This window comes from Gossypium hirsutum, chromosome A01, assembly GCF_007990345.1.
Source record: "Gossypium hirsutum isolate 1008001.06 chromosome A01, Gossypium_hirsutum_v2.1, whole genome shotgun sequence".
In the NCBI taxonomy this organism is placed as follows: Eukaryota; Viridiplantae; Streptophyta; class Magnoliopsida; order Malvales; family Malvaceae; genus Gossypium; species Gossypium hirsutum.
This window is the reverse complement of record NC_053424.1, coordinates 119380138-119405994: the sequence shown is the minus strand read 5'-3', so window position 1 is coordinate 119405994 and position 25857 is coordinate 119380138. Positions and strand designations below refer to the sequence as shown.

Below are 25857 nucleotides of genomic sequence, written 5' to 3'. Positions count from 1 at the left end.
ACGTAAAAACGGCGTTCTTGCATGGTGAGCTCGAGGAAACAATCTACATGCGTCAACCAGAGGGTTTTACAGTTCCTGGTAAAGAAGACCATGTCTGTCTATTAAAGAAGTCTTTATATGGATTGAAACAATCCCCAAGGCAGTGGTACAAGCGGTTTGATAGCTTCATGATTCAGCATGGTTACACAAGATGTGACTATGATGCTTGTGTCTATCATCGGAAGCTCTCAGATGGTTCGCACATTTATTTGTTGCTGTATGTTGATGACATGTTAATTGCTTCCAAAAACATGTCGGAAATCAACAAGTTAAAGTCGCAGTTGAGTGGTGAGTTCGAGATGAAGGATCTGGGTGCTGCCAAGAAAATTTTGGGCATGGATATTCACAGAGATCGCAAGGCGGGCAAGCTTCGTGTGTCGCAGAAGAACTACATTGAAAAGGTTCTTCAACGCTTCGGCATGGATAAAGCGAAAACTGTGAGTACTCCGTTGGCACCACATTTCAAACTCTCTGCAGAGTTGTCACCACAATCTGATGAAGAAAAGCAGCAAATGTCTCACATTCCATACTCGAGTGCAGTTGGAAGCGTGATGTATGCAATGGTTTGCACTCGTCCAGACATTTCACATGCAGTTAGTGTGGTCAGCAGATACATGAGTTGTCCTGGCAAGGAACACTGGCAGGCCGTGAAATGGATTCTCAGGTACTTGAGAGGTTCTGCAGATTTATGCTTGGTATATGATCAGAGTGACTGCACTAGCAGTGTCACGGGCTATGTGGACTCTGATTATGCTGGAGATCTGGACAAAAGAAGATCTCTGACGGGTTATGTTTTCACTTATTCTGGAGGAGCCATTAGTTGGAAAGCTGTGTTACAGTCTACCGTAGCCTTATCTACGACTGAGGCGGAATATATGGCGTTAGCAGAAGCAGTGAAAGAAGCATTGTGGATGAAAGGTCTAGTAAGCAGTTTGGGTTTACAACAGGATTTCACTGTTGTATTTTGCGATAGCCAGAGTGCCATACATCTGACTAAAAATCAGATGTTTCATGAACGGACCAAACACATTGATGTCAGATATCATTTTGTTCGGGAACATGTTACGCAAGGTGACATTGTTATCAGCAAGGTTGCTACCGAGAAGAATCCTGCAGATATGTTAACTAAGGTGATCCCTGCATATAAGTTCAAGCATTGCTTGGACTTGATAGGTATTCGGGATTGATTAGCGCCAGAGAGGCGTTTGGAAGAGGTGATCCAGTTCGAGGAATTCACTATGATGTTCAGCTTGGTAAATTTCAAGCCAAGGTGGAGATTTGTTAAGAAATGGCTTAAAATTGGTAGTGGATTGTTGTTGTTGGTAGTGGGTTGTTGGTGGTAGTGGATTAGTGGATGGTTGTTGGTGTCCATTTTCAACCACAAATCTTTGCCAAAGTTTTGGACAATTATGTCCTTGAACTCTCTTATAAATAGAGAGGTTCATTAGCCATATAAATCATCCCAAACCAAGAGAGAGCAAAGCTTGTTCTTTGAAAGCTAGGATTTTAGCTTTCGGGTTTTCTATAGGGGTTGAGAGTTGTGAGGTTCTCGGGTTGTGTCTTGAGTGTAAAACACTTGTAATCTTCATCTTGTTATAGTGAAATTTCTTTTCGCCTCTGCCCGTGGACGTAGGCATTAAAGCCGAACCACGTAAATCCTTGTGTTCACTTTATTTTTCGTTCCGGTCAATTTACTTGTAGTCATATCGGAGTTCTCGAATCGATCCTTTCCGCAACACTAACAAACAATTCATTATGAGGTAACAAGCAAAGCAAATTCAGATATGAAATTAACATTCTTCAAGCAATAGTGTTAGGATGTTTATGGGTTCTCTTCTCTGCATACAAGTTATTTCAGATTTGATATAACGCAAAATTGATGTCAAATTTTCACGATGGAGAAGAGCTAAGGTTCTTCCATGATCTAATCTAAGTGGTTGGAAACCAGTAATCGAATTTACCATGTTTATAAACAAGACAAGAAATTACATTACAATTATCATGCAAGTATTAAATTAACTTCTAGATTCTGTAACCAAGTTTCATACTGGTTAACTCGTCCTGATGAGGTTTATGTCATTGATGCAATCATGTTTCAGCAAGATCAGTGAAGAGAAGGCATTTTATGATTTTCTTAAAACTGAAAGAATGCTAGCCTAGTTTCCAACACAACATATCTGGAAGGCATATTTTTTCACTTTGGGATAATTCTACTTATTTAATCCAAAAGAAACAGCATACAGTTGAAAGTTGAAACTCGAACCAGAAACCAGAAACTGGATAATACAAGGAAAGAGATAGCTAAGTACCTCTTTTAACTTATTCCCTACTCCTTAATCCCAATTGTTGTTGGGTCCTCCTCCTTTGGTTCTGCTTTTCTCTCCTCCCATGCTTTTTTGTTTCACGACCAAGACGAGGGAAAAGCCTGGAGAGAGCACGATCGATACGCTCGAAATACCAGATCCTCCATCTCTTCCAATAGATAAGAGGTACAATGATAATTCCAAACCCAAAGATAAACCCTACCTCGACACTTAAATGATTCCAGCTATAATGCTCCCTGTCTCAGAATCTGAAGGGCTGTCTTCTTTAGCTGGTGGCAATCCGCACATTGTCTTCAAAGGAGGTCCACATAATCCGGCATTGTTTTCAAATGAAGCTTCTGAAAATGTTTGAAGTTGGGTGCTCGTTGGGATTGGACCCACTAGCTTATTATTTGAGACGTTAAGAAATAAAAGGAAATTGAGGTTTGCTAGCTGCAAAGGGATCTCACCGCCTAGGCTGTTCCTTGAGAGATCCAAGGACTCAAGCCGTTGTAATTTTCCAAAAAAATGATGGGATTGAACCTGTAAAAGCATTATGTGAAAAGTTAAGGCCAAGAAGTTCTTTGAATTTTCCGATTACTCCTGGTATTGGCCCTATTGAAGTTGGCCTGCATGCAGCCAAGAAGCAGAGAAGCTGCCCGAGCCATGCATTTGCAGCTGAAGTTGATGCTGCTGTTCTATTCCATTTTGTTTTGTTACTTCAATTGATGTTTTGTAACTTGGTTTAAATTAGAACTAAGTTGTTAATGTACTTGATGTATTTTTGTTGACATTTGAGCTGATAAATCAGCTTTACCAAGTGTGCAAGTTTAGAAGTTTCAATGTAATTAGTGGAGTTCGGTAATGTTTAGGTGATGTTTGTCTCACTTTGACCAGCTAAATGTCTGGTATATGTATTGGCTTTGTGCCTTCATTCAATGTTAATGAAATTTACACATCTTCTTCTTCATTTTCTGGTTTTTACTCAAGCATTTCTTTTCTCAAATTCTTGTCTGATTTTGTTTGTTTGCTCAGCAAGACATCGAGCCTTCAAGCTCAAGTCTCTGTTAAACTTCTTCAAACCAATTTCTAAGTTCTAACAGGCCCTTCAAAGTTGTTGTATGAAATGTCAATGGAGGTTAACACGGTCAGGATTTTCACTAGCTCCAACACTAAACCTTTGATGATAATTGTTATTGCATCTTGATATTTAACACCGCCTCCAAAATCTTCAAATTGGAGATGTTTGAGCTCTGATTGGTTTTTATCCGGATTAGGCTGCATAGCCTTCCAAGTCCCTAAACATGTTAGATGCAGTTTACCCCTAAAATTATTGGATGCTAAGTCAAAAATCTGAAGCATTGACCATCCACTATTATTTCCGGGGCAATCAATGTGACCGTGAAGTTGTTGGATCGTAAAACAAGGACACGCAACATGGTTATATTCTTCAAATGGCATGGGAACGAGTCTTTGATTTGATTGTTGCCGATGTCTAAAACCTCTAGCATTTTGCAATTCCCAATGATTTTGGAAACTTTCCTTCCAATAGGTTTTGATTGAGATTGAGAGTGATGCCACTGAGATTGTTTCGCCTTAGATTCAGTACTCCAAGAGATCAGCTCATCTGAAATAGGCATTGAGGAATTGTCCCACTCATGGAATTATTAGATAGATCAAGTACTTGAAGTTTTGTATGATTGCATAATGACTCAGGGATTCTCCCTTGAATGTTATTATTTGAGAGGGAGAAGAAAGAAGTAAACTGGAGGGAGTCACCAATATGAGCTGGTAAAACAAAGCTGAAATTGTTGTCTGAGTAATCCAGATAGGTGGCATATGACGGAAGAGTTGGAACTTGCCCTTGCAATTGGTTGCCGTGCAGGTCAAGAATCCAAATACCAGAATTTATGTTCTTCATGGGTTTTTCAAATCATACAAGTTCTCAGAAATATTTAGGTACCAGAGATTTATTGATTTCCAAATCCAATTGGGTATTTCTCGATGGATCTGGTTGTTTGACAGGTTTAGGTAATTTAAGCTGTACTGATTTTTCAAGAAACCAGGGAACACCGTTAAGTTGCAAGATGCCAATTCCAATGCGGTAAATGTGGGAAAAGGTGGGGAGATATTAGTAGCAGGGGCATCAATAGACAACCTGTTATATGAGAGGTCAAGATCAGAAAGATTCCTTAGGTTTTGAAAGGCACTCATTGGTATCAAACCGCTGAAGTTGTTTGAAGAAAGATCCAGTAAAGTGAAACCATGGAGTTCAAACACAAACATTGGAAATTGGCCATGTAGTGAAGAGTACCAAGCAGTGAAGAGGCCTTACCATGAAGGTCACCAATGCTGCCATTGAATTGATTTTGGGAAAGGAAAAGTCTCCGCAGTGATTGAATCCCAAACAAAGTTGGTGGAATGGTTCCACTTCGCTTGCTGTTACTTAAGTCAACAATTTCTAGCTTAGAAAGGCCTGACCAGTCAGTGGAATGAATTGTGCCGCTTAACTGATTATCACCAAGGTTTAGCTCTCCAAGATTTTTGAATGATGAGCAAGATGGTATAGGTCCTGAAAGATAACAGTCGGACATGCTCAACACTTGCAACTTAGTGAAGGGCAATACGGCCCGACACAATTCATTCCCTGTAGCTGATATAGTTATGCCGTCAAGATAGAGAAATCTTAGCCTTGTGAGGTTTTGAACAAGCATCTCTAGGTTTGGCTTCTCAAGTTTCAATGATGTTTTAGAAATTGGAAATGCAGATAAATCGAGAGTGACCAACCTTGTCAAGCGTGAAATCTCAACTGGGATTTGTCTCTTAAAGTCAGAATAGGACAAATTAAGATAACTCAAATTCTCCAACTTATCAAAACCAGTAAGAAAAGAGGTCTTGAACCAATTAAAAGCCAAATTGAGTCGCTGAAGGTGTTGAAAACGGAAAAGACTACTTGAAACGTCAAGTGGACATGAAATTCCTCGAATGCTCAAATCAAGACCGATAACATGACCACCAGCATCGCAACTTATACCCTCCCAGGAACAGCAATCCTTAGTTTGATTCCATTTCATTAGCCTTCCTAATGGGGTAGCAAAAGTAGTAGAGCGGAAGCTGCTGCTCAAATTCAATTCGAGCAACAACTGTCTCTGATCGCTTTGACAATGACCAGAAACTAAAACCAAGTTGCTAATGCTAAAGAAAATTGCAAAAAATGAATTGAATAAGAGACACGAAAACAGTAGAGTCCTCATATTTTCTTTTTTGTGAGGTTATTGAAAAATGGAGAAAAACTGTAAGGCATGTTGACAATAAAAAGGAATGGGGGGAGGGAGAAAGCTAGGATACTATAGTAGTATGGTATGAATGCTCAATACTGCAGTGTAGACCAAAAACGTTTTTACATTTGATTATTGGTTTCAATCATATTGGAAATTATGGAAGACCTCATTCAAAGTCTCCGGTTTGCAACTTTCAGAGTACTTGGAGGGACCTCAACTGGCTTACACATTGAACTTTCCTTCCATTCTTCTTATACCAAGAAAAAAAACGTTTTTTTCTTTCAAAATAAACATAGAGGATCCCTTAATTCTACCAAAGAATAATAGATAAGGGGTCTTTGGTCCCTATACTGCTTTTATCCATGCCTAATAACTCCTTGTTGACTGGTTCATCGTTCGCACAGGTCGATCAGCCAGAAAATCTTTAAAAGTTGGACTTCAAAAAATAATAAATCATGGTGTGGAATAATAAACTAAATTAATATACTTGATAATAAGAAAATTTTGGAAAAGTAATAATAACACCTATTGGTAAGCAATTTTTTTATTAAAAAAAGTACTGATGCTTTTGAGTAGAAGTAAATGATCCATAACTCTTCTATCAATTTCTAATTTTCATCCATTGCATTAACCTTCATTTCTTTTTATTTTAAGGAACCATTCTTTCTTTCTTTATCTTTTTTTTCTTTTTTTGAAGTAGAAGTAACCATTCATTTCATTGTTTTTATAAATTTTACATTTATCGTTTTTAACATTTTATGGATATTTTATTTTTATTCATGACCATTATTAATACATTTCATCAATTTAATTTTGTTTGAAAAAAATTTATTTGAATTATTTTTTATGTGAATTATGAAAAACTTGAAATTAATAATTTGAAAAAGTTGAAAATTGAATGCCAAAAAAAAAACCAAAAGAATTAAACTTTGTTTTTAAAATAATAAAATAATGTTTCTAAAACAATATTCTTTCAAAAATAACAAAAAAATAATATTTAGTGTAGATGTTCTCTATATGTTATATCTTTAGAACAAAGAACCCAACCTAAAATAATAAACTTAAATGCTCAAGGAATAATTGGCCAAGAAACCCAAACTTCAAAAACTCTTAAATAGTACCTATCACAGCATTACACTTAATTCAATAAACACCCAAGCAAAACAGAAGGGCGGGCAGTAGAGTAGAATCCTTAAGCATGACCTTGTCGAACTAAGAACAATAGCCTTGACTAGTAAAAAAAAAAAAAGAATCAAGCACTCTCATGTAAAAAGATAATCCACAGATAACCCAAGAAAATAAAGCAAAATTCATTCAACTATTCCATTATTCAAAAACATCCGAATGTGTCGTGGAATAAAAACTCCAACGCCCCTCTACTACACCTCATGTGGAACGTAAACGGTACTAATTCTCAAATTTTATCCAAATGCAGTGAGAAATTATAGGACCATGAATGCCAAAAATACATCGGCAGAGATGGGATGATTTGGATTATATTGAAAATTGAACAGATTTTATATGTATTTTTTCATACAATGAACTTTGAATAGGCTAAGGCATAGAGACAAGAATATGGGAAGAGGACCACCATGGGTACATGTTCTAGTTAATTAACTAGGATAGCGTTATGCTTAGTTTGCTTAATTTCTCTTGTACTTCTTGGATTGAAAAACTTGGCAATGCTTCATTTTTATTTAGAGTCATTTCTGCTATTGAATTTTAGGGTTCTCTTTTGTGCTGTCTCAAGTGAGAAACTTGTGAAAATGAAACATAACTAAAATTTATTACTCATAATTTTGTCCTCTCAATTATAACTTCAATTTGATTTAACTATCATAATTATCACACTTTGTCACTTTTATGCAAATATTTAAAATTTTAGAAACTTACCACTAACCACAAAGATCATAATATGAAATGCTAATTCCACGATGAATTTGAAACTTTTGACAATGAATGGTATAAAAGGGGAATACATCAAATCTGCAAGTACCGAAATATACTTGCACATGCATATGCAAGCATGAAGAGATGCAGAGAAGAGGAAACAATTTACATTTTAAGTCGTATTATCGGTGATCTAGAATGTAAATTACCCGAAGAGAAGAGATAGGATTGGGGCCGAAAAATTCGTATCGGTCATTGAAATTGTGATCTGAGAATAAAGCTCTGCCTTTGATCATACACATTGCAGGAAATGTTAGGTTAAAAAGGATCACAAAAAAATTTAAAGATTGCCTCCATATTTCCAGAAGAGATCTATTTACCTCAGAATTAGTTATAAATCCTAATTCTGCAAAAAAGGTTGGTATCTCTGATGCACATCTGCTATGCAAAATTCATGTCATCTCAAAACCTTCTCGTGGCTTGTCATGAAATGGTATGCTCATTTTTTGATTGCCGTGAGGATGATAGACTACTTCCTAATCTTCGCAGAACTCCTTCCTTTGACCGTTTGCTCGGCATAGATTCGGACAATCTGCAAATAGAGATAACTAACGTTAAGAAGCAAAACATTAGTTTCTTAAAGCCTCAAAGCTCAAAAAAAAAAATCCCATCCTTTGATGCTAACTACTATTCCATTCAAAAAGTGAGTCCACGTTGGTGATGGATAGGCGAGAAACCAGGAAAGTTTCCACAATGAAACCCAGTCACTGTCTGATGAAGATTTGAAATAGCAGTCCTAACTCCTAATCGTAGATAAAAGTGCAAATAAGTAAAAACATCTCTCTGATGTAAAAGCCATGCAAACCCTAAGATATGGAACAAAAACACTGGAAAAGATTAGGTTCTGAGTAAGAATGACATGGGAAGGCACATGAGCCTTGAATGTGGACATGTTAATTCTGATTTGAACTCATAAATCCAACCTGGTCAACCGACCCAACTTGACCCAATTTAACCATAAGAAGCCAACAACCCAAACCTGTTCAACCCGAACCTAAAACAATTCAAATTCAAAAATTGAAACAACCCAAACAGAAAATAATCTGACTCGAAAAACCTTAGCATCAAACCTGAATCACTCAAACCCAAAATAACCTGAACTTGGAATGACCCCAACATAAAATTGATCCAAACATGAAATTGATCTGAAGCGAAGTGACTAAAAAATTTTATAACACGAAATGACCAAAGCCAAAACTAATCCCACTCACCCAATTGACATATCTACTTGAATGTACTTAAATATGCCACTCAAATAGATAGAACTCAGTCGGCACTTGGTCAGTGAACCCTACTTTCCATAATTTTCAAGGCTAAGGGCCTAAATACATCCTACAAATACAAGAGTAGATACAAAAGGAAAACATATATACCTTGGTGAATTGGCACGTTTTTCAACTGGTTGATTTGCTATAGTGGATGAATTACTCCCAGGTTCTTCAGCAGCCTGATATTTAGTCATCAAACAAACAAGTCGGTTAATCTATACCAGTTGAAATCAATGAATGCAATGTTTTCCGATCATTCACGAAAAACAAAAATAATTATTAATAAGCCATTCTAAAACCTGATTTCAAGTCTCCAAGTACCTAAATCAACTCATTTTTACTTGACACTTGAGAACATGATTGCTTGTAAACATCTCCAAGTATATAAATCAAACTCAGTAATCATGGGATATTAGCAGAGGATTCACATTCAAGGAAATTACGTCCACATATTACATCTACAAGAGGGAATAAATATCTGAAAGAAATGTACTGGGAGTACTTGGATAATGGGCAAACTAAAGACTGACACCAAGCCCTTACCTCTTAAAAGGATTGAGTGAGCCAATTAAGGCAACAGTAGCAGACAATAAGCTGGCCCACTCTCCTTGAAGAGTTTTAGCTCTTACATCTTGGTGCAATTCAAAGAGGAGTGGTTTCTCTCCATATAACCACTACCTATATCTGGAAAAGTTTTGCCCAGATACCGTTTATCCAAGCATCACCTTTTTTATAAACAAAGAAATCAAATCAAGTAATGAAAGCCATCAGGAATGCTCACCTCAGAAGTATTATCTTTAGGAAACCCTTCTTTTATTGCTTCATTGGATGCAGGATTCACGTCCCATAGAAATCCATTTTCAGTTCCAAGAGAGAGATTATTGAAATCTCTATCCACAGCTCCCGAACGAGGCGCTATATATGCTACATATTTTTCTGAGATGCCATGTATATAATTAGTTAGGTACTTACTGCACCTTCACTTGATGTCATAGTTAAGAAAAACACAAACTGGAAACAAAAAAAACCTGCATAATCTACTAATACACCCGTATTATAACACAATCATACTTTTCACCAAGTATGATGCATGAAAATATGCATATCCATAGCCCTAGAAGGTTCCAAAAAGCACTAAAAGGTTTAAACTCCTTTCATGAAACTAAATAGAACTCATGGGACCTTTGAGAAAGTTAAAAAAGATGAATACACTTATAGCCTAAGGACTATATTCCTTATCATTCATTTCTGACCAATCATATTGAAACCAAGATGAATGCTTGCAGTCTTGAAACAAATAATTATAATAACAAGTACAGCAAGAGAAACAACCAAGAATGAACGCACCTGCTAAATTATGAAGCGCAAGCTCAGCAGCTTGCTGCTGAGCATCCCTCCTTGTCTTACCCATTCCAACACCAATCTTCTCCCCAGTGAATAAAACCTAAATAAAATAAGCTGGAGAAATGAGATGCTTTCTGAAAAGTCAAAACAAATTCACAAACTACAATCAGAGAAGGTAAAGGAAATAAGGGAACAAAGAGTATTAGTGAAGCTAGTTTCAAGAAAAAAATACATGTCAATACCACCAAAAACAAAGCATTTTCACAATATTACAAGGCGCATACACAGTTGAAAACTCAGATCAATCCAGAAGAATTCCATTTATTAGCAAGGAAGTACAGCTTTCACTGACCTCAACAGAAAACTGCAAATCCTTACTGGTGCTTACCACAGACCTGAACTCAACCTGTAAAATACAAATTTGAAAAACAGTAGATTGATTAAACAAGGCAATCAAGCTTAACTATAAATAACCGTGCACCTAAAGAGCTGGTCCCCCCTATATTGTTTTTTGTACACTACTTTACACTCATCAACACCATTCACAAGAAAAGGAACCATAAATAAATTGAGACAGACATACTCATGAATGGTCATTGAAGTCATATACGATAAAAAGGAAATTTAATGAATGAGATCCTAACCCTCAAAGTAATGGTACCTTTGAACCACATCTTCGTCCAATTTCTTGTAGAACACCTATCGACAAATGGGAGGGTAGAAGATTCATTTTTGCACCTTCAGACTGCAATTCTCTAGTAATAGAAGGCAGATGATTCTGAGTTCCACCTATCTCTGCAAGTGAATTCAAACAATCATTTATGGAAGTTACTACCCAATTATCTAAAACCGCCTTTACTCCAAACAATAATAATAGATGTGCATGACAAACCTTGGAACCATGTCCTCCCACAATATCTAAATTCATCTAATTTAATGCAACAATACAAAAAGACCCAATTCAACTCCTCCATTCCATGTTCAACTCTTCTACCTGCTTTTGGATTTTCTAGACAGCTTCTTTTCTCATTTGAACGAGTATTTATCAATTACACTTTAACAAGCATATTTATCTCCATATACTCCATAACTTATCTGCCATGCATAGTAGCTCTGGTTATTCGTTATTCAAACTATTTTACCTAGTAACATATTTACAAGACCACAAGCCTCCTTTCAATAGAATATCAATATCATGCAACAACTGAATGACACAAGACAAGCGTAATAGCTTCAGAAACCTGATAAATGAGCAGTAGGCAGAACATTCTGCTTTGGTGTATCCAGTCCAGTACGTGCCTGAAGCATACAAGACAAAATTTAGGATGCACACAGATTAATGAGATAATTCTAGAGGAATTTTGATCAAACCTCTTCAATCTTCACTTGGGATGCATACGATGGTAAACCAGTGGAAACAGAACCAGGTGCTGTATGAGAAAACGGATTCTGATAACCTCGCAATTTATCAGATTTTATTACATCAGATTCTTGTGCGGTGCCTGATGGTCGATCATTTAGATGTGATTCATTGATGTCTTCTTCCACCAACCAACCTCCCTGAGGCACTAGTGATGATGATGATGTCTGTATCGGAAATTTAGGTAGGAGTGGAGGTTGGATCGAGCTCTGATTCCTTAAGTCTAAACTCTCTTTTATGCCAAGGGCTCTTCTCTTCATGTCATAATCACCTTCACTACCATTGTTATCTCTTCTTACAGAAGCTCCAAGCATCATAGGATTTGAAAGCAGACCAGGAGCTCCAAGTATACTAGGTTCTAAGATACAGTTAAAAGTAAAAAAATAAGGCCAAATACACTCCAACCGAGTAAATAATGCCTTCTACTCAAAACAAAATAACATTAAACTGAAACCCTACTCTGAGAAGGCAATGGTGCTACTGAAAATCCAGGACCAACAATATCTGTAACAGATGGCTGAGAGGTTTCAGACCGCAACTCAGGGTTATTTGTAACTGGACGAGTGGAAGAGTCCAAAACATGCTTCTCCTCCTGAATAAACTAGAGATATTATAATAATGAAAGTTAAGGGAAAAAACACATTTCAAATAATAAAAAACTCAAAATGGCAACACACATCACTAGAAGCAACTGAAAAGAATGAACTTATCCAAAAGATGGCAAAGTGCAACACAACGTTATCATGTGTATAGTTTATTAATTGTTGTTAGAGCCCTTATTCAACAAAAGTAGTATCCAGACCAAGGACAATTGGCAAATTTATATTCATTCACCAAGCAACTACCAAACTTACCGACTGATTCATCCTCCGCTCAACTTCAGCTCCATTCATTCCTTCACAGATAGGAGCTCCACTGTTCCCATTTGAAGCAAAACTAGCTTCCTGCAATCAGTGACAAGTAAATACTTGAAATGCAATTGGAAATTCAAAGATTCTCATAACTAATTATCATATATGGTCAATTTAAGTACCTCTGACATCAAATAGTTGCTCACATCAGGGGCAACAGGCAGATTTACCACCTCATTTTCATAAAAAACTTCAGACATCTTCCGTAATACATTCTCATCAAACTCTCTAAATAAAACATACCATCAGAAGTTAGAAATGCAGACATCAAAGGATGATAATGAGGGATAGCCATCTACCACACAAAATTAATGGCTTACTTGAAAAACAAACCCCTGGCATTGCATGCAACATTTCTTGCCACACAGAGGACTGGAACTGCATTTGCTGTCTAATAAAGAGGGAAAAGATTTTCCATAAAAAAATCAGAACAGGAAAACAATATCTCAGATTATTAATAAGTTAGCTCACAAATAAGCACAGCATGTACCTCCGCCTGAGGAGCATAATACGGAGCAAATGGAGGAACTACATGAACTCGAGGTTGATCCTTATCCTCCCAGACCTTTGAACGATCATCAATTACCATTGCCATCTGTGGATGGCACTTGCCATCACGGAACACATTTAGCAAAGATTTCCTGGAACCTGTAAAAGTCATTAAGAAAACAAAAAGACATTACATGGTTGCTAAAGCAGTCCTCAAAGTGGTAGCACCAACAAGAAAGGGAGGCTACCTACTACTACTACAGGTTCATTGCTTGAAGAGACAATTTTCACATATGCTAATAGAAAATTAAGAATCAGAAACTCAGATTCCAAAAAGAATTAGAATTAATTTCTAAAATTTCATCATTTGAATGATAGCACACCATGACTCAAGTACAAAAGAAGATAGTTAAACTTGTTAATCGACTTACCAGATTTGACACAAACAACACGGTCCAGTAGTTGTTTTGAACCTATCAGATGTGCCCCAGGATCAAGAAGCCTCCACATCTCTAATGCATAATCTCTTTCAGCCATAGTACAAACATATACTTCAAAGCGCTTTCGTCCTTTCGCAGTCAAATAGCTTCTCAATTCCTCCCACGCTGGTCGTAACCTCACCAGCACACTGGTATCCCGAATCTGTACAAAGAAAACTATTCATAAATGAGAAAGCATACACAACTTCATATTCCAAACAGAATCCTTTATTCATTCTTTGTTTCACGTGTTACATTATGCATTTATCAAAATGCCTGTATCACGGAAGGACGATCAGCTCAGTAAATTCCACATGATACAACATAAATCCCAATTTATTTTTATCATTAAAATATGCCAAAAAGGGATGGAGCTTCATTGTTCTAACTTCTAAAACAACCGATGGAATCCATATCGATATTATGTTTCTATGAACAATCGTTGAAGAACACAAATCCACTAATATATAAACAACTAAATCAACAAAAGCACATCAAGTCAATAATTGTTTCTCTAACCTCAGGATTGATACGAGTAAGGACAATATTTCTGTCTTGCAACCTAATCACAGGCCGAACAACTTTCTCATGGCCATCAGACAAAGGTGGAACCTCTTCCATCTGAACTTTAAACATTTTTCCATTATCAACAACACAATCACTCTCCGCGTACTGCTTCAACAGCAACCGATCATCTATATACCTTCTCAATTCAGCCGACATCCCTGAATGACGAATCGGATCACTCTCCCGCGCAATCCAACCCCTAAGCACTTCGATCCTATCCTCAAACGACTTCATCGTGTTGGCAACAATCAACGTTTCATCGAGATCGAAAACAATCGCGAGACACCTCAAGTTAAGCATCCCTAAGCAAGAATTGTACAGTCCCGTAGAAACCGAAAAGCACCAAAAACAAGGAAACTTCTTCTGTTTACTCGGCATTGCCACTAAGTGCACCTCTTCATCTCCAACCAAAACCACCGCCGTCTAAAAAAATAAAAAAAAACCACAGTCAAAACTAATTAATTAAATTATTTTTAAAAAAATATATTTAAAAAATTAGAGGAAACCTTGAATTCGTAAAAGCAAGAGGCGTGAAGATGAATCAAATGCGGCTGTTCTACGGGAGAAGGGGATTCGAGCTTGCAACGAACGGGAAATGAGGAAATCGTGTGGAGAATCGAAAGAGGAATGCATCGTTCGCTGGTAGGGGAGATGTGGTGGATACGAATTTCGTTATTCGGGAACTGGAAATTCGAGTCCGTGATAGGGATAGTGTTCAGTTCACCCAAAAAAAAGTCTCCATGATACACCATGGATTTAAACCCTAATCGACTCATTTTTTCCTTTAAAAAGGCGAAAAATTCAAAATCCCAGTTGGATTCGATAATATTAAGGAAGAAAAGTGGGATGGCAAAACAGTAAAATGTAAAGAGATTTAAGGCTTAAAGATTAAAGAAGAATCCGTGAAGTGAACTTCTTCATTACTCTCTCTCTTTTTTTCCCTCTCTCTCTCTTTGTATTTTTTTTCTCCCTCTTTGGGTTTTTTTTTTTTTTTCTGGCTGGGTTTCAAAGTATTTATAGCGGAAATGATGGGTTCGTTTAAATAGGAGGTGAGGTTTGGGTGAAATTACGAAAATACCTGAATGTACGGTCCGGTTTGGGCCAGTGAAAATCCGAATCAGATAAATGAAAATCTTCATGATTTTAGTTCTTGAAGTGTGTACAGTGGGGAACGTGGGACTCCGTAACCAAATCCAAATAGTCGCACGTTAAACGTCGATTTTCAAGTTTTAGCTTAGTTGAGATTTTGATTGAATTTTATTAAATTTATCTTAAAACATAAAATTAGATGGTTAACTTTAAAAAAAGTTAAATTATGATTAGGGACTTGAATTTAACATTTTTATATATTGGAGTATGATTTTTTTTCTAAATTAAATCTTAAATTTGACAATTGTTTCAAGTCCTCAAAAGTTATTTCCTTTAAAAAATAGAAAATTGTCAAAATAGTCACTTTTGTTTATCTCAAGTTACATTTTAGTCACTTTTGTTTATCTCAGGTTACGTTTTAGTCACTTATATTTAAAATGTTACGTTTTAGTCACTTACATTAATGTGTTGTAACATTTTAGTCACTGAGTCGTTAATTATCGTTAAAGGTATAACGGTAAGCTGACGTGGCACATTAAATCATCATTTCAAACAAAAATTTCAAGTTAAATAATATAATTGGTCCCCATATTCTTTTCGTTTTGAGAATAAAAAAAGAACATTAAAAGAACATAAAAGAAAAAAATTTAAAATAGCTCAAAATGAAAAAATATGAGGATCAATCGTATAATTTAACCTAAATTTTTTGTTTAAAATGCCGTCAGCTTACCGTTACACCGTTAACGGCAATTAACGGCTCAGTGACTAAAATGTTACAATACGATAATATAAATGACTAAAACATAACATTTCAAACATAAGTGACTAAAATGTAACTTAAAATAAACAAAATTGACTATTTTGATAGTTTACCCTTTAAAAATTACAATAATCAAATTATGGTAAAAGTATCATATAAGCCATTGTATTACAAGTCAAATTATATTTTTCCTCTTTTACTCAAAAAATAATCAAATTAATACATATATGTTAGATCAATAAACAAACTTATCTGTTAAAAAATTTATATTCCTAATACAATAAACTCCATAATAATTTTTACCATCAAATTGCTATATATGTTGTTAAAGTAAATATATGGAAATTTTACTCCTAATACAAGGGCCTCTATGGTACTTATTTATAAATTAGTGTGGAAAATCAAAGGGATTAATGAAGTAAAGAGAACAAAATGCAATTTTACTCCTAATACAAGGGCCTCTATGATACTTGTACCTAATTAGACCCTCATTTTTAATAGCAAAGAGATTAATTAGTTCCTAAGTTTATAGTACAGGGATCCTTTGAAGAATTTAACCAAAGAAAAAAAGCACTATATTGTGAATGATCAATTTTGGATACACTAATTTCAAAAATAATTACACAAAACACAAATGGGGTGCTACAGCCTTTGAGCTTCCGGCTTTTACCCATTCTGTAATAAAAACCAAATGGGTCAGTAGGACGGTAAAGAGCTCGATGTTACTGAAGCAAGATTTTAACCTCGAGTCTTGTGGGTGAAGAAAATAACTCTGAAAGAGTTAATGCCTTTGACCCAACTCGTAATAGTGAACTACATGATCATCACCTAGGAAGCATTTCTGTTATACTATGAGAGCTAACAATGTTAGTAGAAGAAGAAGGTTCCATTGATTGTTTGCCTTTAGTCTTCAAAGACGACGATGTTAACTCCGACGATGTACGGCGATACCCTTTATAAACACCGGCCTCGGTTAGCAGCTTATCGTTGAGGTGCACGTCTTTGGATAGCATTTGCACCACTTGATTCATTGTGGGTCTTTGATGTGGAGATGCTTGGGTGCAAAACAAGGCGACCTTGATGAACCGTAGCACTTCATCTTCTGGATATTCAGTTAGTTCTGGATCAACAATGTCTAAAAGCCTTTCTTCTTGTTTGAGTTTCCACGTCTGCGTCACATTGCAGTTTTAGTCAGCTAACGATGTCGAGACCATCGAGGTCAAATTATGATTTTGGTCCCTCTGATATGCTAAAATTTAAGATTTAGACCTATACTTTATTTTTGCATATTTTGGAGCTCCCTTGTTGCTGTGTTAATTATTGAATTTGCCCTACTTTTTTGGTAAAAAAGACCTTTTTCAGTCTCTCTTGATATCGATATTTAGCTGGTCCCTCTCAAAAAAGCGAAGCAATTTCATCTATGTCAACTTAGGATAAAGGACAATTAATCATTGTGTTAATATTTCCCATCAATTGTATATAATTTCGATTGATATAATAACAAATGTAGCTCTAAAAGTTTACACATCCTTTCAATTTGGTCTTGATTAACAAATTTAGCCTACAAAATTTATGTAAATGTGTAAATATTGAGACTAAATTTGTTGAATCTTTAGAATCAAAACCAAATTGACAAAATACGTAAACATTGAAGGCTAAATTTGCTACTATATCAATCAAAATTGTGTATAATTGACGGAAGACATAAACACTGTGTTGCTCACTTTTAAATTTGATAGGGATTAAATTGCTCCAATTTTTTTGAAAGGGATTAAATTGAGAGAGACTGGAGAGGTTTTTTTACCCCTACTTTTTTATTGTCGTTATTTAATCCAAATAGCTAATACACACATAAATTTTTTTGCTGGAAAGGATAATTTTAAGAAGAAAAAAATAAATTATAACTTTAGAGGGACCAAAACCACAAAATTGACCAATTATATAAAGCCTGAGTTTGGATTAACTAACGACCATAAGTAGTCAAATTACAGTTTTAGTCCATGTACTATACTCAACTTGATGTTTTAGTCTCTATACTTTATTTTAGCATAATTTAGTCCTCCTATTATTAATGTTATGCATTAATCTAAAACACTAAAAATTTCCGTTAATAAGCTGATATAGAATTTTTTTTTTAAAAAAAGTCCAAATCATGGGGGTGCAGCTGGAAGATTTTAAAATGACAAATTAGTGAAAATAATTATTTTGATATCCATAATTTCACTTTTTAATAAGAGATAATGTAGTTTTTGGTCTTTAAACTTAGCAAGTAAGCTATTCTGTTAATGACGGTGAAAAAGAAAAATGGGATAATGTAACTTTTGGCCCTTAAACTTGACAAGTAGGTACACATCAACTCCTGAACTTGACAATTAGGTTCATTTTGATACCTGTATTTTCTTTTTGTTCACTTTGACAATTGAACTTGACAACTAAGTCCATTTTGATCTCTAAACTTGAAATTTGTAAAAGTTTGATGATGTTGCACTCTGAGTTTGAAAAATAAAAAAATTTTGAATGATGATGTAGTACAATCTCAAAGTGTCATATTCAATGTTTTAATAACCGAACCATGGTTGAACAAGTTAAACCACTAATCTAGATTCAACCAGTTTGATCAGTTCGATCGTCGAACAAACAATAATTAAATAAATAATTAAAATTTTATAAAAATCTAAAAAAAGTAAAAAAAAAATCAGTTTTAGTAATAAAAAAATCAGTTTTACTTGGCTTTTTAGATTTTTATTTATTTTTTTAACTATTGTTGGTCCGACAGTCGAATCGATTGAACTGGTTAAATTGAGAACTAGTGGTCTAATCTATCCGGTTATTAAAACACTGAATATATGACACTTTGAGATGGCATTATATCATCATCTAATTTTTTTTTCAAGTGATGATACCTTTATATTTTTCAAGTTTAGGGATTATAGTAGACCTAATTGTCAAGTTCAAGTGCTAAAGTGAACCCAGTTGTCAAGTTCAGAGATGAATATGGACTTACTTGCCAAGTTTAAGGGCCAAAAATTACATTATCCCCCTTTTTTCCACAGTGATTAATAGAATGGACTTAAATGAGTAACAATTTTCAAGTTCAGGAGTCAAAGTAGATAAAAAAAAGTTTAAGGACCAATGTGAACCTACTTGCTAAGTTCAGGAGCCAAAAGTTACATTATCCCTTTAAATAACACAAGTAATTTCGAGTTTTGGATCTTTAAAACAGCTGCATCTGACTAGAGGAGTTTTTTAATAATAGGAGGACTAAATTACATAAAATTATGACTGAAACCCAAATTGAATTTAGTATGGGGATGAAAATCATAATTTGAGATAAGATAAAGTGATGAAAAAAAGGATTTAAAAAGATACCCATTCAACAAGAAGCATCAATTCCACTCCAAATGCAGCCTTAGTACTGCTTTTTCCACTGACTATTTCAAGTATCAGAACCCCAAAGCTGTATACATCTGCCTTCTTGGTTAATTGTCCCAAAAGGGCATATTCTGGGGCCAAATATCCACTGCATAAAATAAAGTATGGCTTAGGAATAAAATACACTGAATTGTATCATTTTATCACAGAAAAGAGTATCATGTGTTAGATTTCACGTTTGCATGAAGTTGGTCTAACACAGTGGCTTAAGCATTTCATTGTGGGGTTAATTGCATTAAATGCCCCAAATCTATTGAGTCAAATTTTAAATTGGTGATAAACTTCAAAATATTCCAATTTAATCCTCAAACTAAAGTATTGCTCCAATAAGGTCTTACACTAGATTGAATTTGACATAGTTCCTTTTCTAAGCACGTATAACTTAATGAATAATTTTATACACTAGATCCAGTTTGATGTCAAAGTTGATGGCTAAATTAATAGAAGAACCTAATTGAGAGACGATACTTAGTTTGACGATTCAATTAGAATATTTTAAAGTTTAGGGATAACTTTAGAATTTGACTCATAGCTTAGGGACATCTGATTGAATTATCTCCTTCTATATAGATATATTCGTTTCCACAATCATCAACAATATATATGAGAGAAATCTGGAGCTAAACATGATGAACTACACTTAATCTGCCAATATTTTCTAATATCTGCTTTGTATATAGTTGTTGTATGTGTCTACCGTGCTATGGAGATGGAAACCTAGCTAGATCGTTTTCGGGATGACATCTCTGATATCACACTTTGTTAAGTGTTGCATGATTATTAACATGTGAACTATAAATGATCTACATGTGGCCTTTACATATCTCACATACTTGCCCACTGGACTTGCGGATTATATAAGTCTTTCCCCATGACTTACTATGGAGGAATCATAGTAAAAGTAATATGGAGACCCCTGTAGTAAGAGTCGAATTGCATTTTGTCCCAAATACTAAAAAAATAAATAACTTAGTCCTTATACATTAGATTAAAAAGCAAATTGATTCTTTTTGTCAAAAATTCCATCCATTTGTATAGTTAAAAACTAGTCTGGATGATGGAATAACAAGATAGTGAGGTGACATGCCATGTGTACCTCATGCTGACGTAAATGAATGAAATTTTTAACAGAAGAATCAATTTACTCTTTGATTTAATATACAGAAATTAATTTATCTATTTTTTAGTAGAAAAAGTAAAATGCAATCTGACTACTAGTACAACCTCTTGCCAAGGAATCACTCCCAACATAAAAGAGAAAAACTAAAAGGAAGGGTCTCCTCTTCTGCTCTCCTAAAGACCATCTGCGGCTCCCATGCTAGGGGACCTTCTCTAACCTATGGCTCTCGGCTTCCAAGGGAACCGTGGTTGATTATCAAACCATATTTGTGCGTCACCAATACTAAAAGCAGGTTTTATCATTTGTAAGTCGTGAATCAATCAAAAAACCTTACCTAAAACAAGATTTTTCATCAATGAACTTTGAAACAGTTACATAGCTAAGGCAGGTCATTCCAAAAGATGCAAAATGCGAAGAGAATCATGCTTACACTGTTCCAGCAACTCGAGTACTTAGATGAGTGACATTGTCTGGGAAAAGCTTGGCTAGCCCAAAATCACCAATTTTAGGATGAAAATCCCCATCAAGAAGTATATTACTAGCTTTAATATCCCTGTGGACAATACGAGGTACAGCTTCATAATGAAGAAATGCAATACCAGAAGCTGTACCTAAGCAAATGGCTGCTCTTTTAGGCCAATCCAGAGCTATATATTTACTTCTTGAACCTGAAAATAACATTGCTTGACATTAGAATACCCCGAAAATCTTGAAAACTATCTATGTTTTTCCTCTCAAGTACAATGCATGAGACCCATGTACTAGGAATTAAATTGCATTTGGGCCATTATACTAAAAAAATGGACAAATTAATCCCTATACATTAGATCAAGAGCAAATCAATCCTTTCTATTAAAAAATTAATCCATTTCTACTATTAAAACCTACCATGGCTAATAGAATAACTAGATAATGATACGCGGCGTGCCATGTGTACCTCGCGCTAACGTATAGGGATCTATTTTTAATAGTAAAAATGGATGAAACTTTTAAGGGAAGAATCAGTTTGTTCTTTGATTTAAAGTACAAGACTAATTCATCCATTTTTTTAGTAGAAGAAGCAAAATGCTATCCAACTTCTATTACAAGGGCTTCCATTGTATTTTTACCATTAGATAGGCTAAACTAATATACATAAATACGTAATGTAATATTTTCTTCATAGTTCTTATCCTAGAAAATGTCAAATTATGGCTGTGGTACCTCTACTATACTCAAATTTGAGATTTACTCCCTATACTTTAGTTTAACATAATTGGATTTCTAGTTAGTCCAATATTTATTATTGTTAACTATTCCAAATAAAATACTAATGTGATTTTTTTTTACAAAATACGCCCTCCAACACAAAAGAATCAATATCAAAGTGACGAGTTAGAAAAACAGTTTTTAAGAAAAACTCAGGCTAGAATTTTAACTTGAATAGTTATCACTGATAACTATTTGAATTAACCAATGACATCATCAAAGTAGAGGACCAAATCATGTTAAATTAAAGTACAAAAACTAAATTCCAACTTTGAGCATAGTAGAGGGACCAAAATCAAAATTTGACCCTGCAAATAATCTATGTTCTTAAGTGAGTAGTTCAAATGAAAGGAACTAAACAAAGTTTGGGTCAATAATAATATGTTGTATCTCCCAGCTATAGTTCTTAATTCATTCTAACTTGTATGAAAAGCATAGGATTTAAGTAGTTACCAAGTAAAACACTAGCAAGGCTGTTATTCTCTAGGTATTCATAGACCAAGATCCGATGATTGTCGTCAACACAACAGCCGATTAGTTCGACAAGGTTCGGATGTCGAATGTTCGATATCATATCGATCTCCGTCACGAACTCGTGAGATCCTTGTTTGGACTCTGCAGACAGTGTCTTGATGGCTACCTGAGTGCCATCTCTCAAAACTCCCTAAGCAATCATAAAAGCAAAGTTACCGTTAGGTGTCTTTCTCTGCTAATAGTGGCATTAGTACCACAAAGAAGCATTCATCTCAAAACCACAAAAACCTCCTCTCACACGCATAACACATATACATACATACATACATACATACATACATACACACACACACACATACATATGCAATCAAATAGACATCTGAATGTTTAAAAAATAGCAAAGGGTATTTTGTTTACCCTATAAACAACTCCATAGCCACCTCCACCTATTCTGTTTGATGGATGAAAATCTGATGTTGCTGATCTCAATGAATTATATGAAAAGAGCCTTACATTGGCAGTGGCAAACTCTATAATGCACAAATACAACACCAAATACACAAAACAACATGAGAATTTTCTGAGGTAAACTTCAAAAGAAACTCATTTGAAAGCAAAAAAAGATACTTTTATAATGCATTTAATGAAGCCAAAGTTAATTGTTCTTCAACGTTCTGCAGATACTCCTTCAATTTTCATTTTAATAAGGAAAAATCCACCTTTCTTTTTAGCCAATATTTCAATTTTCAAAGATATACCAAAAGAAACCATAAAACCATGAATTCACACAATACCAAGAAGAGCAGAATTAGGTTTCCAGCCATTTACAGCCTACATTGCTTATATATGTTTATTAAAGTAACTAACCAAGAGCTCAAAACCAAAGATTTGAGCTTTATAAGTAGCCTAAAAAAAGCATATCAATAAATCAACTGAAATAGACTCAAAATCTTACCTTGACCTTGTATCTGTTCTTGGCGATGCTTTCCTTTGAAACAATCAAACAAATACCTACAATTCATGGGAAAACACCACATACCAATTCAAGATCTTGTAAGCTGTGTAGATACTCTCAGCTGATCCTGAACCAAAAGCAATCATTAGTCATAAACTAGAAAAAAGGCGTAATAAAGAAAATTGAAAGGTACCAAGTTTCATAACTTAAAGCAATGATATGATAACAGCTCAAAAAAGGATAAAAAGTGAATTAAATGCAGCGAGGTGAATTCACCAACCTACCAAACACAGTGAGTCAAAATAGGCTGAGTTCCCAACAAGGTGTATGTTGAAATTTGAAGATGGTGAAGCAGACATAACAAGGAAACAAGAAGATCCATTTATCATCATCATCAAAGGTATAATAACATGTTGGGTTGTAAAATTTGACTATGGGGGATTTGATAAATAAAGGGAAACAAAGAAAAGTTGGTCATTTAACAGAAAAAGGAGTGAAAGAGAGACATTGAAAGTGACAACAAACATTGGGTTGGTTTCGACAAGTAAGGCAAGACACGATATAGAAAACCTTGTTCACAATTTGCTGATTAAAAAGGGGAGTTGGAAGTTGGTGAATTTTATGGTCAGTGGTTTTGCTTTAAACCAGTAATGTTTAGCTATATGTTTTTCTTTATTTTGATGGGCAAACTTCATTGACTTTAACCATTCATACACCCTTTTATTTTTACATGGTGCCAACAAGAACAAATATAAAAAATTTTACTTGCAAAGATGAACAAGGAAAAGAAAGGGTTTTTTATTTTATTTTATAAAGTTCCACAATACAACCAAGTCAACCTAATATATATATATATATATATTTGGCTTTGAATGAGTTTTATATTTGTCTATTTGACATTGTCTTTGGCTGTCTGTGAAAACAAAAGGGTTAATTCATAGAAAGTGCTTAAACTATGACCTATATTTTAATTTGGTCCCCAAATTTCAAAATGTTCCCATTGAGTTTTCAAAGTATCACTATGTATCAATTAAGTTCTTCTATCAACCTTGTTTAGCTTGAATGTTAAATCTTAGCTCAAATCATGCATGAAGCACATTTTAATATATTTGTATTTATTGCATGACCTATTTGGATTTGATGTACTTAAAAAAAAAAGCAATTTTTGATGGCGCTTATTGGGTTTCGAAGTGCCATCCATCTGAAGTTGATTGAACCCTCAAAAGATCATCCATCAAAAGAAACATCAAAATTTGCTCTTGGTGAAATTTGAACTTATGCCCTATAACATATAAAGCATTGTTGGGTAATTGCATACCGCTCAAGCGCCTAATTAGGCACTTTCGCTTTGTAAACTTGTCACCTACATTTGAGCTCTCGATAAAGATAGGAGACAAATCCTTCACCGAGAACAATACTGAGACATCAAGAGGTTTGTTGATTCGCAACGAACGATATATTTCAAATATTTCATATCAAAGTTGCCATATAATAAGTACATACGTGTTTATAATTTAATTTGCATGTTTCAAAAATATTCTACGGCAAGCCCGAACTAGTATTTAACATCAACATTCATAACTAGTTAATGGAAGGACACCTAAACTATAATGTTTTAATGTTTAAGAACTAATTTAAAATTTGAGTGATAACTTAGAGATGTTCAGTGAAATTAACCCAAACCAAACATGGCTGGACGGACCCCGGACGGTGGACTTATACATATGTGAAAACATATGGGCAACGGCGGCAGTAGAAATAACATTTCAATTTTTCAAAGTCATTGGAATTTAAAATAATCAAAGCCTCAGTCCTACAATAATGGAACTACTTTTAACATTTATGATGGAAATTGCAAAGCCTTGTTTCTTTCCTAGTAATCCCACTGGTCGGTCGAATTATTTGATGAAAAATTAGTCGATATAGAATAATTGAATTGACTTTTAAGTTAACTGTTTAAAAATCGATAAAATTTTTAAAGTTAAGATAAAAAAAAACCTGGTTGTTGAATCGATTTTTTTTAATATAGCTTAATACATAATTTACTATCTGAAATTTAATTTTTTTTATAATGTGGTACATGTATTTGAAAAACATTATATATTTTTTGTACTAAAATAATAATAATATTAACTTTTTAGTGTTTAATACAGGTTTTAGATTCAATTTGATGAAAATTCATAATTAGCTAGTAATAGTAGTAATTAACTTTCATCAAATCAACCCTGAATTTGAAATTAAATCACATTTTTCGGATTGTATTTGACAAATTAAACAAACTCACAATTAACATTAAATTTATTATATTAACAAAATAATGAAAAAATTCAAATCTAATAATATTAGCTATTAACTTTCATCAAATCAACCGTAGAACCCGAATTAAACACTAAAAATTTAACAATATTACTTTTGGGCATCAAAAGACATAGCTTTTATCAAATACAAGTACTAGACTGAACCCAAAATGTCAAACTTGAGTACCAAATGGTATATTAATATTTATAATTTTTTAAATTATTTATTTACTACCGACGATGGAACTAATTGAATAAAAATCGATGGTTTGAACGATTCAATCAGTTGTTCGGTTTTTAAAATATATTTTTTTACCCTTTCCTTTTCTTCTTACAGTGATTCTTTGGGTTGAATTCCCTAATTGAAACTGTTTAGTATGATTTTGTACATAAAAATTTCAACTGGTTTTGGTAATATAGTTTGAAATTTC

General features: G+C 34.5%; 3 protein-coding genes across 12 annotated transcripts; all 3 read right to left on the bottom strand.

The window, feature by feature from the left end:
• Window positions 1-2573: 2573 nt before the first annotated feature.
• Window positions 2574-5596, bottom strand: LOC121219408 (receptor-like protein Cf-9 homolog). The gene is made up of 4 exons (XM_041097524.1): window positions 4627-5596; window positions 4306-4388; window positions 4027-4257; window positions 2574-2885 (listed from the first exon to the last, which is right to left on the bottom strand). The coding sequence occupies exons 1-4, from the start codon at window positions 5594-5596 to the stop codon at window positions 2574-2576; spliced, it is 1596 nt and encodes a 531-aa protein (XP_040953458.1).
• Window positions 5597-7558: 1962 nt separating this feature from the next.
• LOC107958070 (RNA polymerase II C-terminal domain phosphatase-like 2) lies at window positions 7559-15063 on the bottom strand. 8 transcript variants are annotated; one of them, XR_001700575.2, is made up of 18 exons: window positions 14558-15045; window positions 14004-14474; window positions 13437-13647; window positions 13007-13164; window positions 12837-12907; window positions 12639-12744; window positions 12460-12549; window positions 12065-12206; window positions 11557-11963; window positions 11427-11484; window positions 10847-10980; window positions 10538-10591; window positions 10189-10285; window positions 9623-9777; window positions 9385-9525; window positions 8947-9020; window positions 8199-8316; window positions 8023-8105 (listed from the first exon to the last, which is right to left on the bottom strand). XR_001700575.2 is itself a non-coding variant. In XM_016893734.2 (16 exons), the coding sequence occupies exons 1-16, from the start codon at window positions 14825-14827 to the stop codon at window positions 7997-7999; spliced, it is 2607 nt and encodes an 868-aa protein (XP_016749223.2). In that variant the 5' UTR covers window positions 14828-15063; the 3' UTR covers window positions 7559-7996. The 8 variants fall into 8 exon arrangements, 2 of the variants coding, with proteins under 2 accessions (XP_016749223.2, XP_016749224.2); XR_005928798.1 differs by lacking the exons at window positions 8199-8316; window positions 9385-9525 and adding an exon at window positions 7559-7799 and having other exon boundaries at window positions 7894-8105; window positions 12065-12197; window positions 14558-15063; XR_001700570.2 differs by lacking the exons at window positions 8199-8316; window positions 9385-9525 and adding an exon at window positions 7559-7799 and having other exon boundaries at window positions 7894-8105.
• Window positions 15064-16455: 1392 nt separating this feature from the next.
• LOC107958069 (putative serine/threonine-protein kinase) lies at window positions 16456-23949 on the bottom strand. Of its 3 annotated transcripts, none has more exons than XM_016893731.2 (7): window positions 23414-23949; window positions 23130-23256; window positions 22592-22704; window positions 22154-22364; window positions 20883-21120; window positions 19270-19420; window positions 16456-17069 (listed from the first exon to the last, which is right to left on the bottom strand). In XM_016893731.2, exons 2-7 carry the CDS (start codon window positions 23209-23211, stop codon window positions 16725-16727), a joined length of 1140 nt encoding a protein of 379 aa, XP_016749220.2. In that variant the 5' UTR covers window positions 23212-23256; window positions 23414-23949; the 3' UTR covers window positions 16456-16724. The 3 variants fall into 3 exon arrangements, with proteins under 3 accessions (XP_016749220.2, XP_016749221.2, XP_016749222.2); XM_016893732.2 differs by having other exon boundaries at window positions 23410-23799; XM_016893733.2 differs by having other exon boundaries at window positions 23130-23250; window positions 23414-23799.
• Between the last annotated feature and the right edge of the window lie 1908 nt (window positions 23950-25857).